The sequence below is a fragment of the Rhodamnia argentea genome, chromosome 1 (genome assembly GCF_020921035.1).
Source record: "Rhodamnia argentea isolate NSW1041297 chromosome 1, ASM2092103v1, whole genome shotgun sequence".
Lineage (NCBI taxonomy): Eukaryota > Viridiplantae > Streptophyta > Magnoliopsida > Myrtales > Myrtaceae > Rhodamnia > Rhodamnia argentea.
In genome coordinates, this window is record NC_063150.1 from 13,520,909 (window position 1) to 13,537,022 (window position 16,114).

Genomic DNA, 16,114 nt, shown 5'->3' on the forward strand with positions numbered 1-16,114 from the left:
AGGAAATCGTTTTTCTGGATTTAAGTATAGATTTTCCGTTGACTTGGAATACATTTTTCGTGGACTCATAGTCGTAAGCTATTCGAATGCCAAAAAATGTTTTCCGCGTAACGAGCAAATAATAGGCATCCGAGGACTACTAGGCCAACACAGAAAGATGGGTAGAAGAAAACTATAATGGAAAAAAGAATCCCGATGATTCTAACACAAGTAAGCAGAGATTGGACCTCGCGTGCTCGGTAGTAATGTGCCCGAAAGTTCTAAATGTGTTTTCTAGTATCGTTTAGTTTTTAGTTGAGGTCCCGTTGGCATTGTTTCTTCGTAGAGTAACAAGTAAAAGGGGTAGATATAATTGGGAAAAAAAAATTCTAACAAAAAACTTTTCTACGGTTTAAGCTTTATAATTTTGAAAAGGAGATTTTCCGATTTCGCATCGAATTCAATTGTGGAAAAAATGGAGAGAAAGAAATAGTATAGAAACTGGCGAAATGGGATATTGTATAGTACATGCATGACTATATCGACAAGCAACAAGAAAATAATAAAATAATTATCTAGTACTTCTTCTTTATACTACTGAATAAAATTGCGTTGCTGTGTTAGAATTAGGATAGCTATACCGTGGTATACTTGAAAAACACCCTAGGTACAATATTGACAATCTAACACGAATGGAACTCCAGTGTTCACGTTCTATTGACAAAAATCTATAAATGATTTGAGTTCTTTGTAAAATTTGCACAAATTTACTATGGATATCCATCGGCAGTGAAGTGTATCCGCACATACTTCTATTAATTTAGACTCAGCCCATAACTTATAGGTATGGCAGCTCTTCGTTTTGGAGTCATATTTCAAGACGAGAATTACTTGGGAATGGATACTTTTGAGTTTTTCAAGAGGTAAATTAATAAGATTTCAGATAGTTTGGGTCATTTTGCAATCTACAAAATTGCGATGTCACAGAACACCATGAGGTCGGGCTCAACCAACAAAGCCAGCGGGTAGTGTTCTGCGTCCACAAGAAGGAAAACCAAAGTAACAGGCGACCAGCAATTAAGGATGTCATTACCAATGCCAAAGTTACAAAGAATAATCTGCGTTTTTCTCCTATTACACAATGGTCGCAGCAGCCGCGATAACCAGTACCTGATCGTTGCAATGAGCATGCTTCTCTCACTTGTCGTGGCTGCCATTGCAAACGCCTTTCCATAACTGTCACGGCTGTGAGAAAAAACAGGACATTCCTAAAACAGACAAGAACAGATCCTCCACAAATTTTGAAAACTCAAAGCATGTTGAGTATACAAGTCAGAATGATTTCCCCATTAAAAATGCCTCTGTGAGTGGTTTCCGGCAAACTTCAAGCTGAAAAACTTCCGCAAATGCTTCAATCAGAGCATCGCAAGCAATATCAACTAAATGGCATTCACCAGGAATAAGTACATCGACATATCCACAATTAATGGACGAATAAGCTTCTCTGAGAATTCCCTTTATGCTTCCGACTCGTCGATTTCGTAGCCCACATGGAATTATCCATTGGAAGGGTGTCAGATCTGCAGTGACATTCAGAGCTAACCCATGATATGCTATCCATTGGGATACTCGAATTCCAATGGCTGCCAATTTCTCATCTCCTGAAGGTTAATACAGCGAATGATCTTATATCAATAGGACGCCAGTAATTGTTGTGAAAGAAACAAAACGTCAGGCAAATAACAATCAACAAGTTTCTTAAGAAATCACTTCCGAAGCCTTTAGTATCACACAAATGCACATTGATCCATGACTAGCTGTGCCATTTTGTTAAATTATAAAACATACATGCTAGTGAACAATAGGATGTGCAATTATCAGTGGACGCATAGATCATCTTTTCTCTTATGGTAACAGGGTATCCACCGTGTTTTGAACCTTGGATCAGAGTCACCAGACCAACCAGTTGGACAGTCTGAGGTCGAGCCCAGTTCAGTGTTAGACCCCTAAAATCTCCATGGTCAGAACATGGATAACTGATGGTTGAACCAGTCGAACAAAGAGAATAGATGTGACAATCCTAAATACATTGAAAGCCTGCCAAGAACCTCTCAGCTATGTTCTTTTGTGTTGCTGCTTGAAGAGAAATTGTTTGGAAGGGACAATATTCCAACAGAACCAGTGATTGACCTGTTCAACCACTAGTCTGGGAGTCATAAAATTATTTATTTAGGCCTTTTTTTGTCACCTCACTAATCCTCAGGCACATAAAGAGCCCCTAATTCTACACAACCAAGTATTTCAATATCAGGAGGCCTATGGTAAGAGGTCATCTAGATCTATCTATCGGAAGATACTTATTCACTCTAGCTTGCGAGTACAATAACCGCAGGTCAACACAGGAGATTCTATTATATCTAGCTATAATGTTTGGATCAACAAGAAATAACAGAAGCACACAGAAAATAATTTGGAAGAAAAGGACAGACGCGTAATGTACAGTATTCACATAGATGAATGATCACCAATATATAATTCAAACAAAATATCCATACAAGAACAATTTATATAGCATACCAACCCAGACACCAGTAAAGCCCTCGAGACGGGAGGCCTTGATAGAAAAGGCTGATAGCAAAGCACGAAGAACCACTTCTTCAAGCGACCTGAGATACCAATGCAGATCCATCTTGTGATTCCGTAGATTGATGATGGGATACATAACTAGCTAGAATGCAACATGAGGACGAAAGGAGTTAGGCATATGTTGCATATATGGAAATAACGAATGGCAATAATCCCCATTTGTACGTCTAGGATCACTGAATCAATTAGAATTTCAAGACTAATAGAAAAACCAAGAAAAGATATGAAGGACAACTGCATCCCTTAATTGCCATGCAAAATTGCATGATACTCAACCGCATGTAATCTTCTGTGTACAGTTTCAGATACTTCCATATATCCTCCCTGCCTAATACCACAACTGCATGTTTTAATTATTAAAACCTAGTTCAACTTCATTCAGTTTCTCAGCAGCTAACTTAAAAACCGCGAAAAGGAATAAGAAAAAGATGAGACTTCTGAAAAATGGAGTTTTGTTTCCAAAAAACGATGCAAGGGGGATGTAACATGTCAGTGTCTATTACACTGCAAAACCAGAGAACCTCAACGACTTGACATTAAAACTGAATTGGTGAAAGCTAGTCCCTGAACTGTTTCTCAATGACTATTCTATCACAAAGACACCTCTGGAAGCTGCTGATTAACCCTGGAAACAATATCAGGAAGAGCTAACATTCACATAAATATCCTTCCTGAATGGTATAGTTCTTCAACTCCCTTATTTTCCTTTGGTGTAGAATTTTGAGATAACAAACATGAAATGCCTTGCCCTCAAGAGTATGGTTTGCAAAACTAATGTCGTTATTCAATTATTAAGCATCAGAGACTGTCAAAATGCAAAAGAATGTTTCGGTTTCTCTAGATAAATCCCTGCCTTCTCGATCATTTCCAAAAGAGAAGCAAAAATTCACCTGCACTTGATTCTACCAAGAGTCTATGCTGTTTGTTCATGGTTTGATGTTAGAATATGTAGATAACTAACCAGATTCCAGGATATAACCATATAGACGGGCTGATGATGAGAATGGCTATTCCTACTTTATGTATATCAACATTATCATTTTGAGAAATAAGAAATGCCATTGCTCCAACTGTAGTTCATTTTCTTTGTCGCTAAATTGGACTTCTCTCAAATATTTCTCAGCTTATCATTCACCTAAAACCTATTTACATGGACATGGGTGATGTTTACCAAAATAAGTTGGCTAGAACCTTGCCTACATGTAGAGCTTCTACATTTGGAGCGAGACAGGAATACTTTTCAAGTTTGCATATCTAGAAGTAGTCTTTGCGGTGAAGTGAATAGTCCATTGGACAAAGTCCCATAACATGCTCTCTACTTGCTGTTTGAGAAGGCAGGAGGCTTGAGATTTCTATGCTCAAGGGCATCAAATTGTTGCATCACCATTCAAGTCTCTTTTCCTTTTAACAGAGAATTGTCTCCCTGAAACTGTGTCTTTTTCACCATCCACGAAACTCCAAAACAATACCTACAATTGGTGGCGTCCACAATATTCCACTCTGACTTTCAGATATGTCCATCAACCCTGATCTACAGAGTCCTCAAACCAATAGGTCTTTGTGGCGATACCAACATAATCTTTGGCATATAAAATCAGTATCTTTAATTCAAGATGATACTTTCTAAGATCCCAACTGTATCAGCTACATGGTATTAAGTTAGCTACTAGTTTCAAACCAGCTGCGACATCGTATTTTAAGAAAATCGTTAAATCACATTCTGCACATTAGTAATCGCCAAATTGAAACATCAATTGTACTACAAAACGGTTAAAAAACAAAACGACATACCTGGCCAGGACCGTGATAAGTCACCTCCCCGCCGCGTTCAGTCCGATGAACATCGAAAGGAGCATTCTTCGTGTCGAAATTAAGATACTCCTCCGAACTACCAGTGCCCATAGTGTAAACAGGCTGATGCTGGAGTACGATCAACGTGTCTGGGCAATCTCCACCGCTTTGGATCGATGCTTTCTTTTGCCTCACCAGTTCCTTTTGCCATGCCCATGCCTTCCCATACGGGACCAGCTCGTTATGCAGATCAAAGCATTCACACCTGCACCAAAGGAATTTGCTAATTGAAGGCAACGCGTTGAAGGTGTTTGAGGAAATGTCCGAGAGAGAGAGAGAGAGACACCCACGTTCGACTATCTGGGTCGGCGATTGAGTTGACTGATACAGAGAGCGTAGATTTTGATACGTGGTTCGACATTGTCGAAACTGTTCGACAGTAAGATTGGCTTTTGCGTTGTGAAAGTCGTCGGCTTGGGCATGAAGTGACTGAGGGCGAAGTTGAAATAGCTGCCGGCACCATCTCTCTCTCTCTCTCTCTCTCTCTCTAAATGGCCTGCGTTGGCACTTGGGTTTGAGCGGGAAGGCCGACGTCGACGCCGTCGTCAGTAGCGAAGTTGTTTTCGTCGCCCCCGAGGCGTTATTTCTTAATTCCCATCACGTGTTTGAGAATTTGCATCAGCCAGGTTCAACATAAATGTTCTCTGAGTTTTCGTTCAACATTCAAACGAATTTTTAATTTATTTAATATAGTTCTTAAACTATACATATATGTTTAGTCTAAATCCCGAAACTTTGACACAAAAAAAAATTCTAAATTATATGAAAATATTCAATATTATTATTCGGTTAATTCAAGTTAATGAAGTCTCGTGACGTGGCTAATTTTGAATAGTGGATCAAAAGAACGTTATAAAATCATGATATAATAATCTAAACTCAAATAACAATGGACACGTGAATGCCCTAATTTTTTTTTTCTTTTGAAAAGTAGACGGATAAAAACAATGGACATGCTAGACTCATCATTTTCCAAATCCAAGTCAGCATTTAATAATCTATGTTACCAAACAACGTCTGATGCGTCATTTTGAGCAAACGAAATGACTACATTGAATATTTAATAGTAGTTCCGATATCATATTGAATATTTTGAAAGTTCAAAAATGACTAAGGGTGATCGATTTTCGGTCCGGGTCCTTTTTTTGGGAACCAATCCTTCCCGCAGGTTTTCGGGTGGTATAATGGAACCGGTTGCACATGCTTGAAATACATATTCACAATGTGCAAATTTACCCTCAATAATTAATAGTTTAAATGATTTTTTTAAAGATCTTTAAGAAATAAAATTAAAATTAAAAAAAATCGGTTCGGTTCGGGCGGTCCGGGTGGGCGATTCCACCATTGAAACCAGGAACCGGACCGACAATTACCGGTTCTAATTTTATGGAACCGGGAATCTGACCGAACAAGCCTATTCGATCCAATAAGGGCAGTTCCCGGTCCAATCTGTTCTTTTTGCTCACCCCATGAACGATATTATATATTGGACTAAAAATTCATGGGCCATTTATATCATTTTTCTTATAAACTAATTATTATTTGTTGGGCCGGCTTTTTCTCAAATTTCTTGGGAAGATGCCTGACTATGACCTGCAATGGGAATTTCATGTCCACAATCAAAAGCCGAGGAATTGCCAGTTCCAAATCCCAAGTCGTATCGAGCCCAAAGTGATAGGAACGAACTCTCTGCTGGGGCTTTGGGCTTCCAATTTATGTGAAGGCAAACCTTGAGTCCACACTTCATTCCACAGCCAGTCAGTGCAGGGGAGAGGAGGGCGGCCTAGGGTTGGCGCAGAAACGAAAGTTATCTCCGTTCCCCGTCGAGCGCAGGGCCATAAATAAAAGCTCAGATTCCATTTCTAGGTCCCGTCTTCCTCTTGGCATTGGCTGATTGGCTGTCAAGATGGGGGGGGCATCATTCTGATGCGACATGGCTCCCTCTCAATGGGGCTGGGAAGAAAGAAAAAAAAAAGGCATGAATCAGCAGCAAAATCGCTGTCTCAGTTCATCCCAATCGCTGTGTACAATGATGAACGGTTCCAACTCCGATAAGACTCTGGAGATGATAAGAGACAAGACATGCAGAACGTTTGGGACATCATCAACTGCCCTCACTCGTAATCATCAAAAGATTCAAGAGGGGGGCATAGACCATGATGCTGAATTGCCAATTATTAATCCTGGGTGAGCAGCAACAGCTCTAGTTGTATGAGTTCCTTCAAGCTCTAAGGTTGTTCACAGGTAGGGGGCAGGCCATAGCATGGCAACTTTAATGGAAGTCATTAGCATGGAAAGCTAACAGTTTGAGAAGGAAACTTTTCTAAAAGGTGGCAAAATTAGGTGGAGATCCAGACAGAAAAAATGAAAAGTGCTTGTACATAAAACATGGTGTGTATGCATTTCTTCTCTTTGGCCAATACAAACAGCTATAGAACAGAAATATAGATTCACCAATAAAAATGAGTAGTCACTAAACAAAAAATTTGCTTTAAATTGTTACATTTCCACTACACATGTTCTAAATAATTGCCCAAGATGATCTTTGGATAAAAAAAATTGAAGAATTTCTTTGGATCATGAACTCCAATAGGAAGCACAATCTAACATTCCATTTCTTGCGAAACCGGATTGTCATTTTTAGTTGATTTTTCCCTATCTCGTGCTTACATTACTGTTCCTTCTCTGCACGGAAATTGTTGCTCCACTATGGAATTTAGCAGTCTTCTCTCTTTGCTTTTTGCCCCCCTTCTTCATTTTGGCTGGGAAGATTTACCAGAGGTCTGTTATATACACTGTTATTTCTAGAGCAACCTTGCAAAAGTAACACAAGCCGAGCCTCTTCATCTTTTCAGAGAACAAGGAAATTCAAATTGTCTTTGCAGGTCAAGGTAAAAATGTTCTCAAGAGTGCTTTTGGAGCCCCATGAAAAAAAAAATCAGATCAAAAGGGAAGATTTTCTCTGGTGTTTTGTTTATTCTCATGTCAAACTTTCTCCTCATTCCCTGTGACCAATGGAGAGCATCATGACCATAATGACCACAATGATGACTACTAGAATACCGACTTGTCCCAAGACAAATGGGGAGTGAAAGAGGATCAAAGCAACCAAAACTTTCTCCAAACAATCAGAGTCAAAATCACTAATGAGTGAGCATAAAAAGCAATACCGTATGGAGGAGAGTTGAAGTTATTTTCAGGGATCCTAAAGTCCCGAATTTTCTCTCATAGCCACACATCATTCCCCAACACCTTTTGCCCCCAACTTGCTAAAAGTGGTTTGCTCGTCAATTGTTTATAATCAATGATTAAGCATCCAGACAACACCTGTAAACCCCCACATACTATAATGGGATATATTCCTCTGATGTAAGCATCAACTGCAATAACAGCAAAACAGAACAATTTGAAAGAAATGGGCTGAAACAGATTCTCTCTGAAGAGGAGGAACAGCAGAAAGGGGAGGCTGTTTTGTTTGTTTGCATTAAACAAAAGGAGGTGAGAAAATGAGTGAGTGGATAGTCTAACTGTTATCATTTGGGTGCATTTCTGAGAAGGAAATCACTGCTTTTCAACAAGCAAAAGACCTCATTAAGCTTGATGGGAGGCAGTGAGAGAGATTTAGTAAGAGGACATGACTGTAAAGGCCAAACTATGAACTTGCAACTTTTTTTCCCACTTAAGAAATTAGATTGGCCATTGAAGCGACGGCACGTCTTCTTTTCCGCCCCAGGAGCGATTATGGGGAAGACTGTGGCAATCTCCCTAAAGAGAAGCCCCACAAGAGATTGCAGAGTGAGAGTGAAGGTGAGTGTTCATTTTGGTTAGGCGAGACCAGCTCGATCGGCTCAAATTTGGCTAAAAGACGAAGTTGAAGTCGACACCATTAAGGTTTTTTAATGCGTTGCGGGACTTAGTTGAGAAAGTCGGAGAGAAAAAGCTGGTTTCAGATCTGATTAGTGGGATATTAGGAGGCTTAATGGAGTGGGAAAAAAAAAGGCATAAGATGAGCATGAGTTAGTGGATCCACTGGTGCAATTCCAAAAGCCAGAAGGCTCCAATAATCGAAAGCATTACACAACGAGAAAGGAAAAAAGTGAGTCTAGGGGGGCACCAACCCTCTTCCAATTTGACACCAATGTCCTCATTCCAACAGCAAATTTCACAGACTTATGTTGAGTGAAACAGTGCAGATCTTTTCTGTGCTGACACGGTTTGCTCGGTCTCGACAGCTTCGTCTCTTGGTCACTCGCTTTGCTCGGTCTCGACAGCTTCGTCTCTTGGTCACTCGTTCAAATATTCACAGTATTTGCACACTGCAGAGCCATGGCTGTACCTAGGAAGCAGGAAAAAGACGGCAACTTTGAGACCTTAAGATGGCAGAAATTCAATGGCAAATGCAAGAGAATGAACCAAGAGGGTAAGATGGTATAATCACATGACAAGAGGAGACAAGCACAAATTATTTCATGCTTTCCAACCCTGGCAAGGCAACTTTCAATGGTGAAATCATAAAGTGAACAAAAAAAAAGGCCTTTGTTCTGGATAATGAACCAAAACACGTTGGAATTTAATTTTTCATCCTGGTCTGCTTAACACCACCACTTCTCAAAAACAATGACTTTGCCTATTTAAGGGGCTCAATCTCTGATACTAACACCTCCACTTGGCTCTTGTGAGAGAACCCATTGGTGCGCATCACCATAAACCCACCTATCAGTTTGCTCTGAAATCTGATATGGAAGGCTTTTGGCAGGTATCTCTCCACGGGTCTTGAAAAAGAAGCAATTGGCTATATGGGGATGGAGAGGGATTCCTCTCACTCCTCATGAACATCCATCAGTTTGCCAGGACTTTAACCAATAGCATCGGCACCCGTCGGGCCGCATCAGAGGGAGTTTCCAACTAACAGAGACGGAGGCTTTTGGGTATCGCCCTGGCAAACCGGCAAGTCACACAACGGCAACGGACTCAGTCTCGAGTCTTTCAAGACTTTTAATTTTCAGGTCTTTCGTTTATCTTCGTGTTGTTTGCATGTCGCGTGTTTATCTTTACTTCTTCGAAATGGAAACCTTGTTGTATGTCTTCTCTTAAGAACTTCGACCTGGAGTTAGCATGCTGGTTTTATAATAGTTCCTGCTCTTGCACGTCTCTCTCTCTCTCTTCCCCACAATGAATGTAAGGTGCTAATCAGAAGCAGATGCAGGGGGGCTACATTTAGAGCAGCGTTCTCCAATTCTGTTCTCATTGCTGCGCATACTAATGGTAATAATTCCACATCCTATAATCTGAACCTAAACTATGCCCTCAACTGTCGCTACCTAGAAAGATTCAGCAAGAAGTTATGTCAATTGAAATACAGAGGCCTTTTCTGGTATATCTTCCAAAATTTATGGACCGATAAAACCAGAAGAGCACCAAATGTCAATTGGAATACACAAGTACTCATCATTTGAACAATCAACTCGCCATATTGAGCGAGTAGAGCTTCATGTCTTAGTCCATCTAGACTTCGTTTGAAGGACAAAGGAAATCATATTTTTTTAGCATATGTTGTTTAGGCCTGCGTGAGATTCACGATCGATTTGACCTGCATATACCAATTGAAAGGCATTACGGCATTAGTTCAGCCGTCAATATGTAAGATTGTTTTTGCTCGATCAATCAAAGGCCGAGCAAACCGGTTTACACAAATCTTAGCTACTTGTACACATGATCCGAGAAACGAAAAATCACTCCTCACAGATATTCTTGATAAACAGCCAAGCTCCAGGCATAAGGTATGTACATATGATGATACCTGCACTATGAAGCCACAAAATCATCGAAGAAACTTGATGTGCTTTGTATTTCTTGTCAGCATCTTGGAACGTGTTATGTACACTTTTCAACTAAGTGGGAAAAAAAATCTAAATAAGGATAACCTACGATCTGGGTAGAGTTGAAGTTCCCTGAACATTCAATACACTGGAACTTCTGACAAAATTTCAAGAAAAAAAGCTGCTGTCCGTGCCAATCTGTTTCACTACGTCGGAGATCCCCACCCCATTTTCAACAGAGAAGCATATAGCAACTCATTCCAGGTATCAGGAACACCAGGTAAGCACCAATGGCTGCAATCTTGGGATTGCTCGGCAGTGACTCGTTCTTGTGTGGTCCTGTAAGCCAGTCTGTAAACAGAAGGGTGCCCGTCTTTTCTGTAGTCAGTAAGTCTACTAATGTTTAAATATGTTACCGGAGTTCTCATTTCTTGAAGCACATGCTCCAGCACCCTCATTTTCGAAGGGTAATTTTCCAAGTATGTATCGTTGAAAATAGGTTCCGTTTCCTTATGACACTGTCCCCCCGAGTTCCACTGCCCGCCCCTGCGAGCACACGAAATTCCATGGTACTCAATATGGAATGTCAGGCGGGCCAAAAATCTAAGAATCCTCGTGTTAAATCGACATAACTGACCGTGAACGTCATTTTTGTGTAATTCAATATACATAGGGGAATAACAAAATTTCTCACTGGTGCTTCATCTGTTCACCTACACCTTATCATGTTGTTTGGGTGATACAGGTAGCTGATGGAGATTATCTTCTCTCATAGACTAAACAAAAACTTGAACAAATTAGAGCTCTAAGAGGATCAAGATCTCTCAGCTTTGCATTGTTTTGCATGACACATATCTGATGGAGGGCAGTGAATTACCTCACTAGCCGAAAAGATGTTGAGATCATTTTAACGAACACAAGCAAAATCTTCTCTCATAGACTAAACAAAAACTTGAACAAATTAGAGCTCTAAGAGGATCAAAATCTCTCAGCTTTGCATCGTTTGGCATGACACATCCCTGACCAAGGGCACTGAATTACTTCACAAGTGGAAATAATGTTGAGATCATTTTAACAAACAAAAGGAACATTTTCTTTTGAAGTTGTCCATGTCAGTCCCCAATCCTCATTCTTACTATCTTGTATTTTTTGCTTCCGAAACTTTCTACTTCTGAAATTTTAAGTGTGAGGATGCACGGGTAGTGGCCAAGTTCACGGCAAGGTAGCTCACAAACTTGAGCACCTTCTGTTTTAAAGTGTGTGTGTGTGTGTGTGTGTGTGTGTGTGTGTGTGTGTGTGTGTGTGTGTGTGTGTATCTTTGTCATGGGCACGGGGCATGATATTTAGAGGTAATAACGAGGAAACAGTCGGCTACCTGAAATGAGTGACTGAATATCCTCTGAAGAAAACCTGTGTTCGGTTCCGGTGGATGTTTTTGTCTATCCATTTGGCCCAAGTCCTAAGAGCTCTCTTATATGCCTCCAGGACCTTGAGTCTTGGGTGCACATACTTGCCTTCTTGATAATAGTGTTCCCTGTCCGAAGTTCAGATCCACAGAGAACAAAATAAAAAGAAAGTTTACTTTGTCGATTCAAATTAAGTTTTCTTGTCATATGTTTGAAGCTCTCAATTTCCTTTCAAGATCATTTTACTCAAGCCCCATCACAGGTAATCAGGAATTCCAAGTTGAGATGAACTTGCCATACCAATTACTGGCTAACTTTTTAACCTTCTGTGTTACAAACCAACAAGGTCATAAAGATGACGAAGGTAAAGAGAAGTGACAGCACTCACCCTCTAGTTGTCTTCTCATGGGTCCACCAGTGACCTGTGTTGAAGACTATTATATCAGCATCACGATACATTCGTGCTGTGCGGTCCATCAAATCTAACCTCAACGTCCCGAACGACCGGTTCCTAATGCTAAAAGAGGATTCTCTAACAAGAAATGGAGCACTAACAAAGTCGACCGAACAATTGTACCCCTGAAACCATAGAAATAAATGAATGAGATGCGAATCAGCAATTATAATATTTCAGATTTGCTACACCAAATGGAGAATCTTCCTGGTGACGTGCCTCAAATCTGAAGGCATAAACTCCCTTCTTTTTGAACTCCACCCTTCCAGATATCTCATGGACTCTTTTCTTATCTTTGACGCTATGGCGGAGGATGCAGACGAGAGATTCCCACATGTTCCTGTTCAGCGAATCCCCCACAAAAACCAGCCTCCTTCCTCTTAATCTCTCTAGAAAATCAGTCTCGTTCAAACTGAGGAAAATGTTTTCAATCATCAATTAGGAATTCAATTACAGACATGTCCCAATAAACTGACAGATAAAGCATTCTATGCAAAGGACTATACATATCAATCGCTTGAACCAATCATGAATTGACCATCCTAGGCTATCTCCAAATGTCGTCCCACAACCAAAGATTACTTAAAGTAGTCCATCCATTTATAATATACATAAAGAACCATATCTCCGGATTGATGCCTCACAGCAAAACCAAATTTATCGTAGTCAGTTGACAAAGATAATACAGAATATAACAAAAGCATGCGACCAAGATAATCCGGAATATATCAAAAGCATGCGATTAACTTCAACTCATTACACAACAAGCACGAATGTCCATTGTGCTATTGTGCAAAGCAAAAGTTCGCGCATCCTTCCTAGAGACTAAAGCAAAGTAATGCTTATCAGATTGCATTCTATAATCCTAACACACATCCCACCAAAAGCACCAAGCTAGCACATACCTCGGTATGTCACATCCATTAGGCTGCCACTTCCATTTTACAAATCCATCATCTGGCCTACCATTAAGGTGGCAATTGAAGTCCCTATCAACATAAGGGCACGAATTCGCAGGATAATACGGCTTCAAATCATCCCTCACCCATCTACCATCAAATATATCACATTCCCCACCACGAATTCCCAATACTTGGGAGCCGTGGCTCGCGATCCTCAGGTTAGGCTCCTCCGTGGCGACGGGAGAGCTTGAATTACCACTCCCTCCCTTCTCTAGAGAGAAATTACCACCCTCGTGATGATTTTCATAAGACACCACAGCTTCCTCGCCTAGATTCGCGCCGTGCCTCGCTTTAGAATCATCCACTAACCTACTAGCTGCTTCATAGGTCTTCACTCCAAAACTCCCTCTATGAACCGTCAAGCTTCTATTTTTCGAATCCCCTGCAGGATTTCCCGGCACCCTCTCTGTTTCAGCTTCTCTTGTCACATTTGCCTCGTATGTTGAGTTCAAAACCCTTTCTTGAGAACCGCCATCCAAGAAATTCAAAGACTTCCCAACACCCGACGTCGCATTTCCACAGCAGTGACGGGCATTGGTCGTCAAGTTCGCAACATGAGCCGAGGACGAAACGAGGGTGGCGTCGGTGGGGGCGGTCGAGGAAGAGAACGGCCAGAGCGAAACAGAGGAACTAGACAACTCTAGACACAGAGGAGTCACGCTCAGAGTGAAGGCCACCATGAGAGCGACGAAGAAGAGCGAAGCACCAACGCTGAGCCCGAACTTAGAGGCCACCATCCTCTTGGCGTGGAGAAGCTGCTCTGAGAATGCAAGCTTCAGGGACTCCATTCGCTTCGGCTCCGCATTTACCCTCTGAGAAGCGACAGGGCACAGAGCGAAACCAAACTTGAGAGGTCGTTAATAAATGAGTTGGAGACGATGAAACAGAGACAGAATGTTCGTGCCGTTTGTGTCGTAGCGTCTGGTTGCGTTCGAAAAGGATCGAAGAGACAAGGAGAACGACGAGAGAGAGAGAGAGAGAGAGAAGAGACAGAGTAGAGAACCTGTGTCAACGGAATTACGAGGATGCCCGTGACAACGAAGGAGGATGATTGGTCGGAATTGCCCCTGGACTTTTGCCCCATTCTCGCGCCTGGGACTGGAACCCGCCGGTGGTATCATGTCTTTTCGCAGGGGGCCTTCGGTTTTCGGAGGTGGTTTGCTTATCAAAAGATTTCGACCGAAGACAAATCTTAATTCTCGCCAAAAAAAAAAAAACAAATCTAAATTGAAGTTGAACTTAATTTTGGGCTTCGGAAAACTTATCTATAACCAAAAGAAATCTTTTTTTTTTTTTTTGGCTGTGTTATTGTCTATGACTACAAAACCTATTGGAGATTCAAGAATAAAGATTAAGATGAATGCCGGATAATTCAAAAAATTTATAAGTATGTATTATCTACAAGTAATCTATGTACAAATTACGGTGAGCATATCTCGTTGTTTACCTTAAAAAGTACATTAAAATAGATATGCATAGTTGCTATCTAATTTAAAATTGATGATTTCACGAGTCTTGCTTGATTTTTTTTTTTTCTTATTGAACTAGCGTATTAAGTTGCAATCATTTAACTAATAGCATCGATGGAAAAAGGCAGTCCTGTTTGATTAAAAAAGAAGGAGGAGGAGTACATGATCTGCATGAATATGATATGAAGCCACCGGATCATTGACACACGAGTAATATTTCAAATGCTAAACATAATTATGGGATTAAAAATAAATATGACGCAATACGTTTTGTGTACGAGTATAATTTATTTTATTTCGAGAAAGAAACTTCGTTAAAAAATCACGTTCATTTATGTTTAAGTATACATAAAAATGTATGCAAGTTTTTTTGCCAAAAAAAAGCCCATCTTAAACTCACTCGACAATCTTCTGACCAAAAAGAAACAATCTCTCTCGACAATCTGACCCAAAAAAAAAAAAAAACTCACTCGACATTCGACCAAAATAAAAAATAAATAAATAAAATAAACTCACTCGACGTGTTCTATCTAGAAATTGCATGTTCTCTTAAAAGTATTACTTAAGAATTATCCCTCAATATTAACACCTAGAAAAGTCAAAGGTCCAGCTTGAGGGTGTATATGTCATTTTGACCTCCCACGGTTCTGGACGAGTCGGAGGGGTAAAAAGGTCAGACCGCGTGCTCCCTTTTCCAACCGTTATGGGGCGAAGGGCGAGAACTGCAAATCTCTTTCCCGCCGGATCTTACGAGGCGACACGTGGCCGATGGCGACCGCGAGGGAGATTCTGAGGTCCGAGCGCGTGCGGCGCGTGGCGGGACCTTGGCCTTTTTGTCTCGACGGTGCAAAGTGCGCAACCGCAATGAGCAACCGATGGGCGGCGGACACGTGGCAGGGCGACGTAGGGTGTGGGGCCCCCTCTCTGGTGGGTCAGTTCAGCGGCTGCAGGTTGCACGCTGCTCTCTAGGTCTCAATCATATTGCATGGAATTTTGTTAACGAGAGCCATCCTATGCTTTTAAGAAACGGAAAATGACAAAAATCAACTTTGATTCGATATATAATATGATTTCTAAACCTATAATTTATCCAATATGATCTATAAATCCTAGTACAACATACAATATGATCCTCAAACTTTTCATGTGTTTAACGTGGTCTCTAAACTTTTAATATATGTTCAATTTAATTCATAAATTTGGACTTGAATTAATAGAATGATAACATTAAATATTTTAATACACTTTAGAGATTAAGTTGAACATGTTTCAAAAGTTCAAGAATCACATTGAGTAAATTGAAAGTTCATGAATCACATTGTGCATTAGGTCAAAGTTCATAGATCACATTGAATAAATTAAAACTTTATGGATCATTGTGAGTCTCTCCGATTACTCAAATGAGCATGTTTAATGAGTTAAAAACTCCTCCACAACAAGCTCCTAGCAACTAGACTCTCTCTTCATCTCTCATTTGGCATTAGAGTCCACTGGAATTGTTCTCTTCTTCTCTCGTGCTCTCTCGGCT

At 40.6% G+C, this 16,114-nt stretch overlaps 2 protein-coding genes across 2 annotated transcripts; both read right to left on the reverse strand.

Moving 5' to 3' along the window:
- Nucleotides 1–984: 984 nt before the first annotated feature.
- LOC115751304 (octanoyltransferase LIP2p2, chloroplastic-like) lies at nucleotides 985–5,121 on the reverse strand. Its single transcript, XM_030689147.2, has 4 exons — nucleotides 4,767–5,121; nucleotides 4,417–4,681; nucleotides 2,557–2,707; nucleotides 985–1,640 (listed from the first exon to the last, which is right to left on the reverse strand). The coding sequence occupies exons 1-4, from the start codon at nucleotides 4,937–4,939 to the stop codon at nucleotides 1,312–1,314; spliced, it is 918 nt and encodes a 305-aa protein (XP_030545007.1). The 5' UTR covers nucleotides 4,940–5,121; the 3' UTR covers nucleotides 985–1,311.
- Nucleotides 5,122–10,461: 5,340 nt separating this feature from the next.
- On the reverse strand, nucleotides 10,462–14,310 carry LOC115751303 (protein trichome birefringence-like 2). The gene is made up of 5 exons (XM_030689146.2): nucleotides 13,061–14,310; nucleotides 12,375–12,567; nucleotides 12,090–12,280; nucleotides 11,671–11,829; nucleotides 10,462–10,841 (listed from the first exon to the last, which is right to left on the reverse strand). Exons 1-5 carry the CDS (start codon nucleotides 13,903–13,905, stop codon nucleotides 10,502–10,504), a joined length of 1,728 nt encoding a protein of 575 aa, XP_030545006.1. The 5' UTR covers nucleotides 13,906–14,310; the 3' UTR covers nucleotides 10,462–10,501.
- Nucleotides 14,311–16,114: the final 1,804 nt, after the last annotated feature.

Excerpts from the sequence above, each read along its gene's own strand:
- LOC115751303 (XM_030689146.2), bottom strand. The coding sequence starts at position 13,905 with ATGGAGTCCCTGAAGCTTGCATTCTCAGAGCAGCTTCTCCACGCCAAG. Across the intron at positions 12,568-13,060 it reads AATGGATGTGACATACCGAG|TTTGAACGAGACTGATTTTC; the intron begins GTATGTGCTAGC and ends CATTTTCCTCAG. Across the intron at positions 12,281-12,374 it reads TTTATGCCTTCAGATTTGAG|GGGTACAATTGTTCGGTCGA; the intron begins GCACGTCACCAG and ends CTATGGTTTCAG.
- LOC115751304 (XM_030689147.2), bottom strand. The coding sequence starts at position 4,939 with ATGGTGCCGGCAGCTATTTCAACTTCGCCCTCAGTCACTTCATGCCCA. Across the intron at positions 4,682-4,766 it reads GCCGACCCAGATAGTCGAAC|GTGTGAATGCTTTGATCTGC; the intron begins GTGGGTGTCTCT and ends CCTTTGGTGCAG. Across the intron at positions 2,708-4,416 it reads CTTATCACGGTCCTGGCCAG|CTAGTTATGTATCCCATCAT; the intron begins GTATGTCGTTTT and ends GTTGCATTCTAG.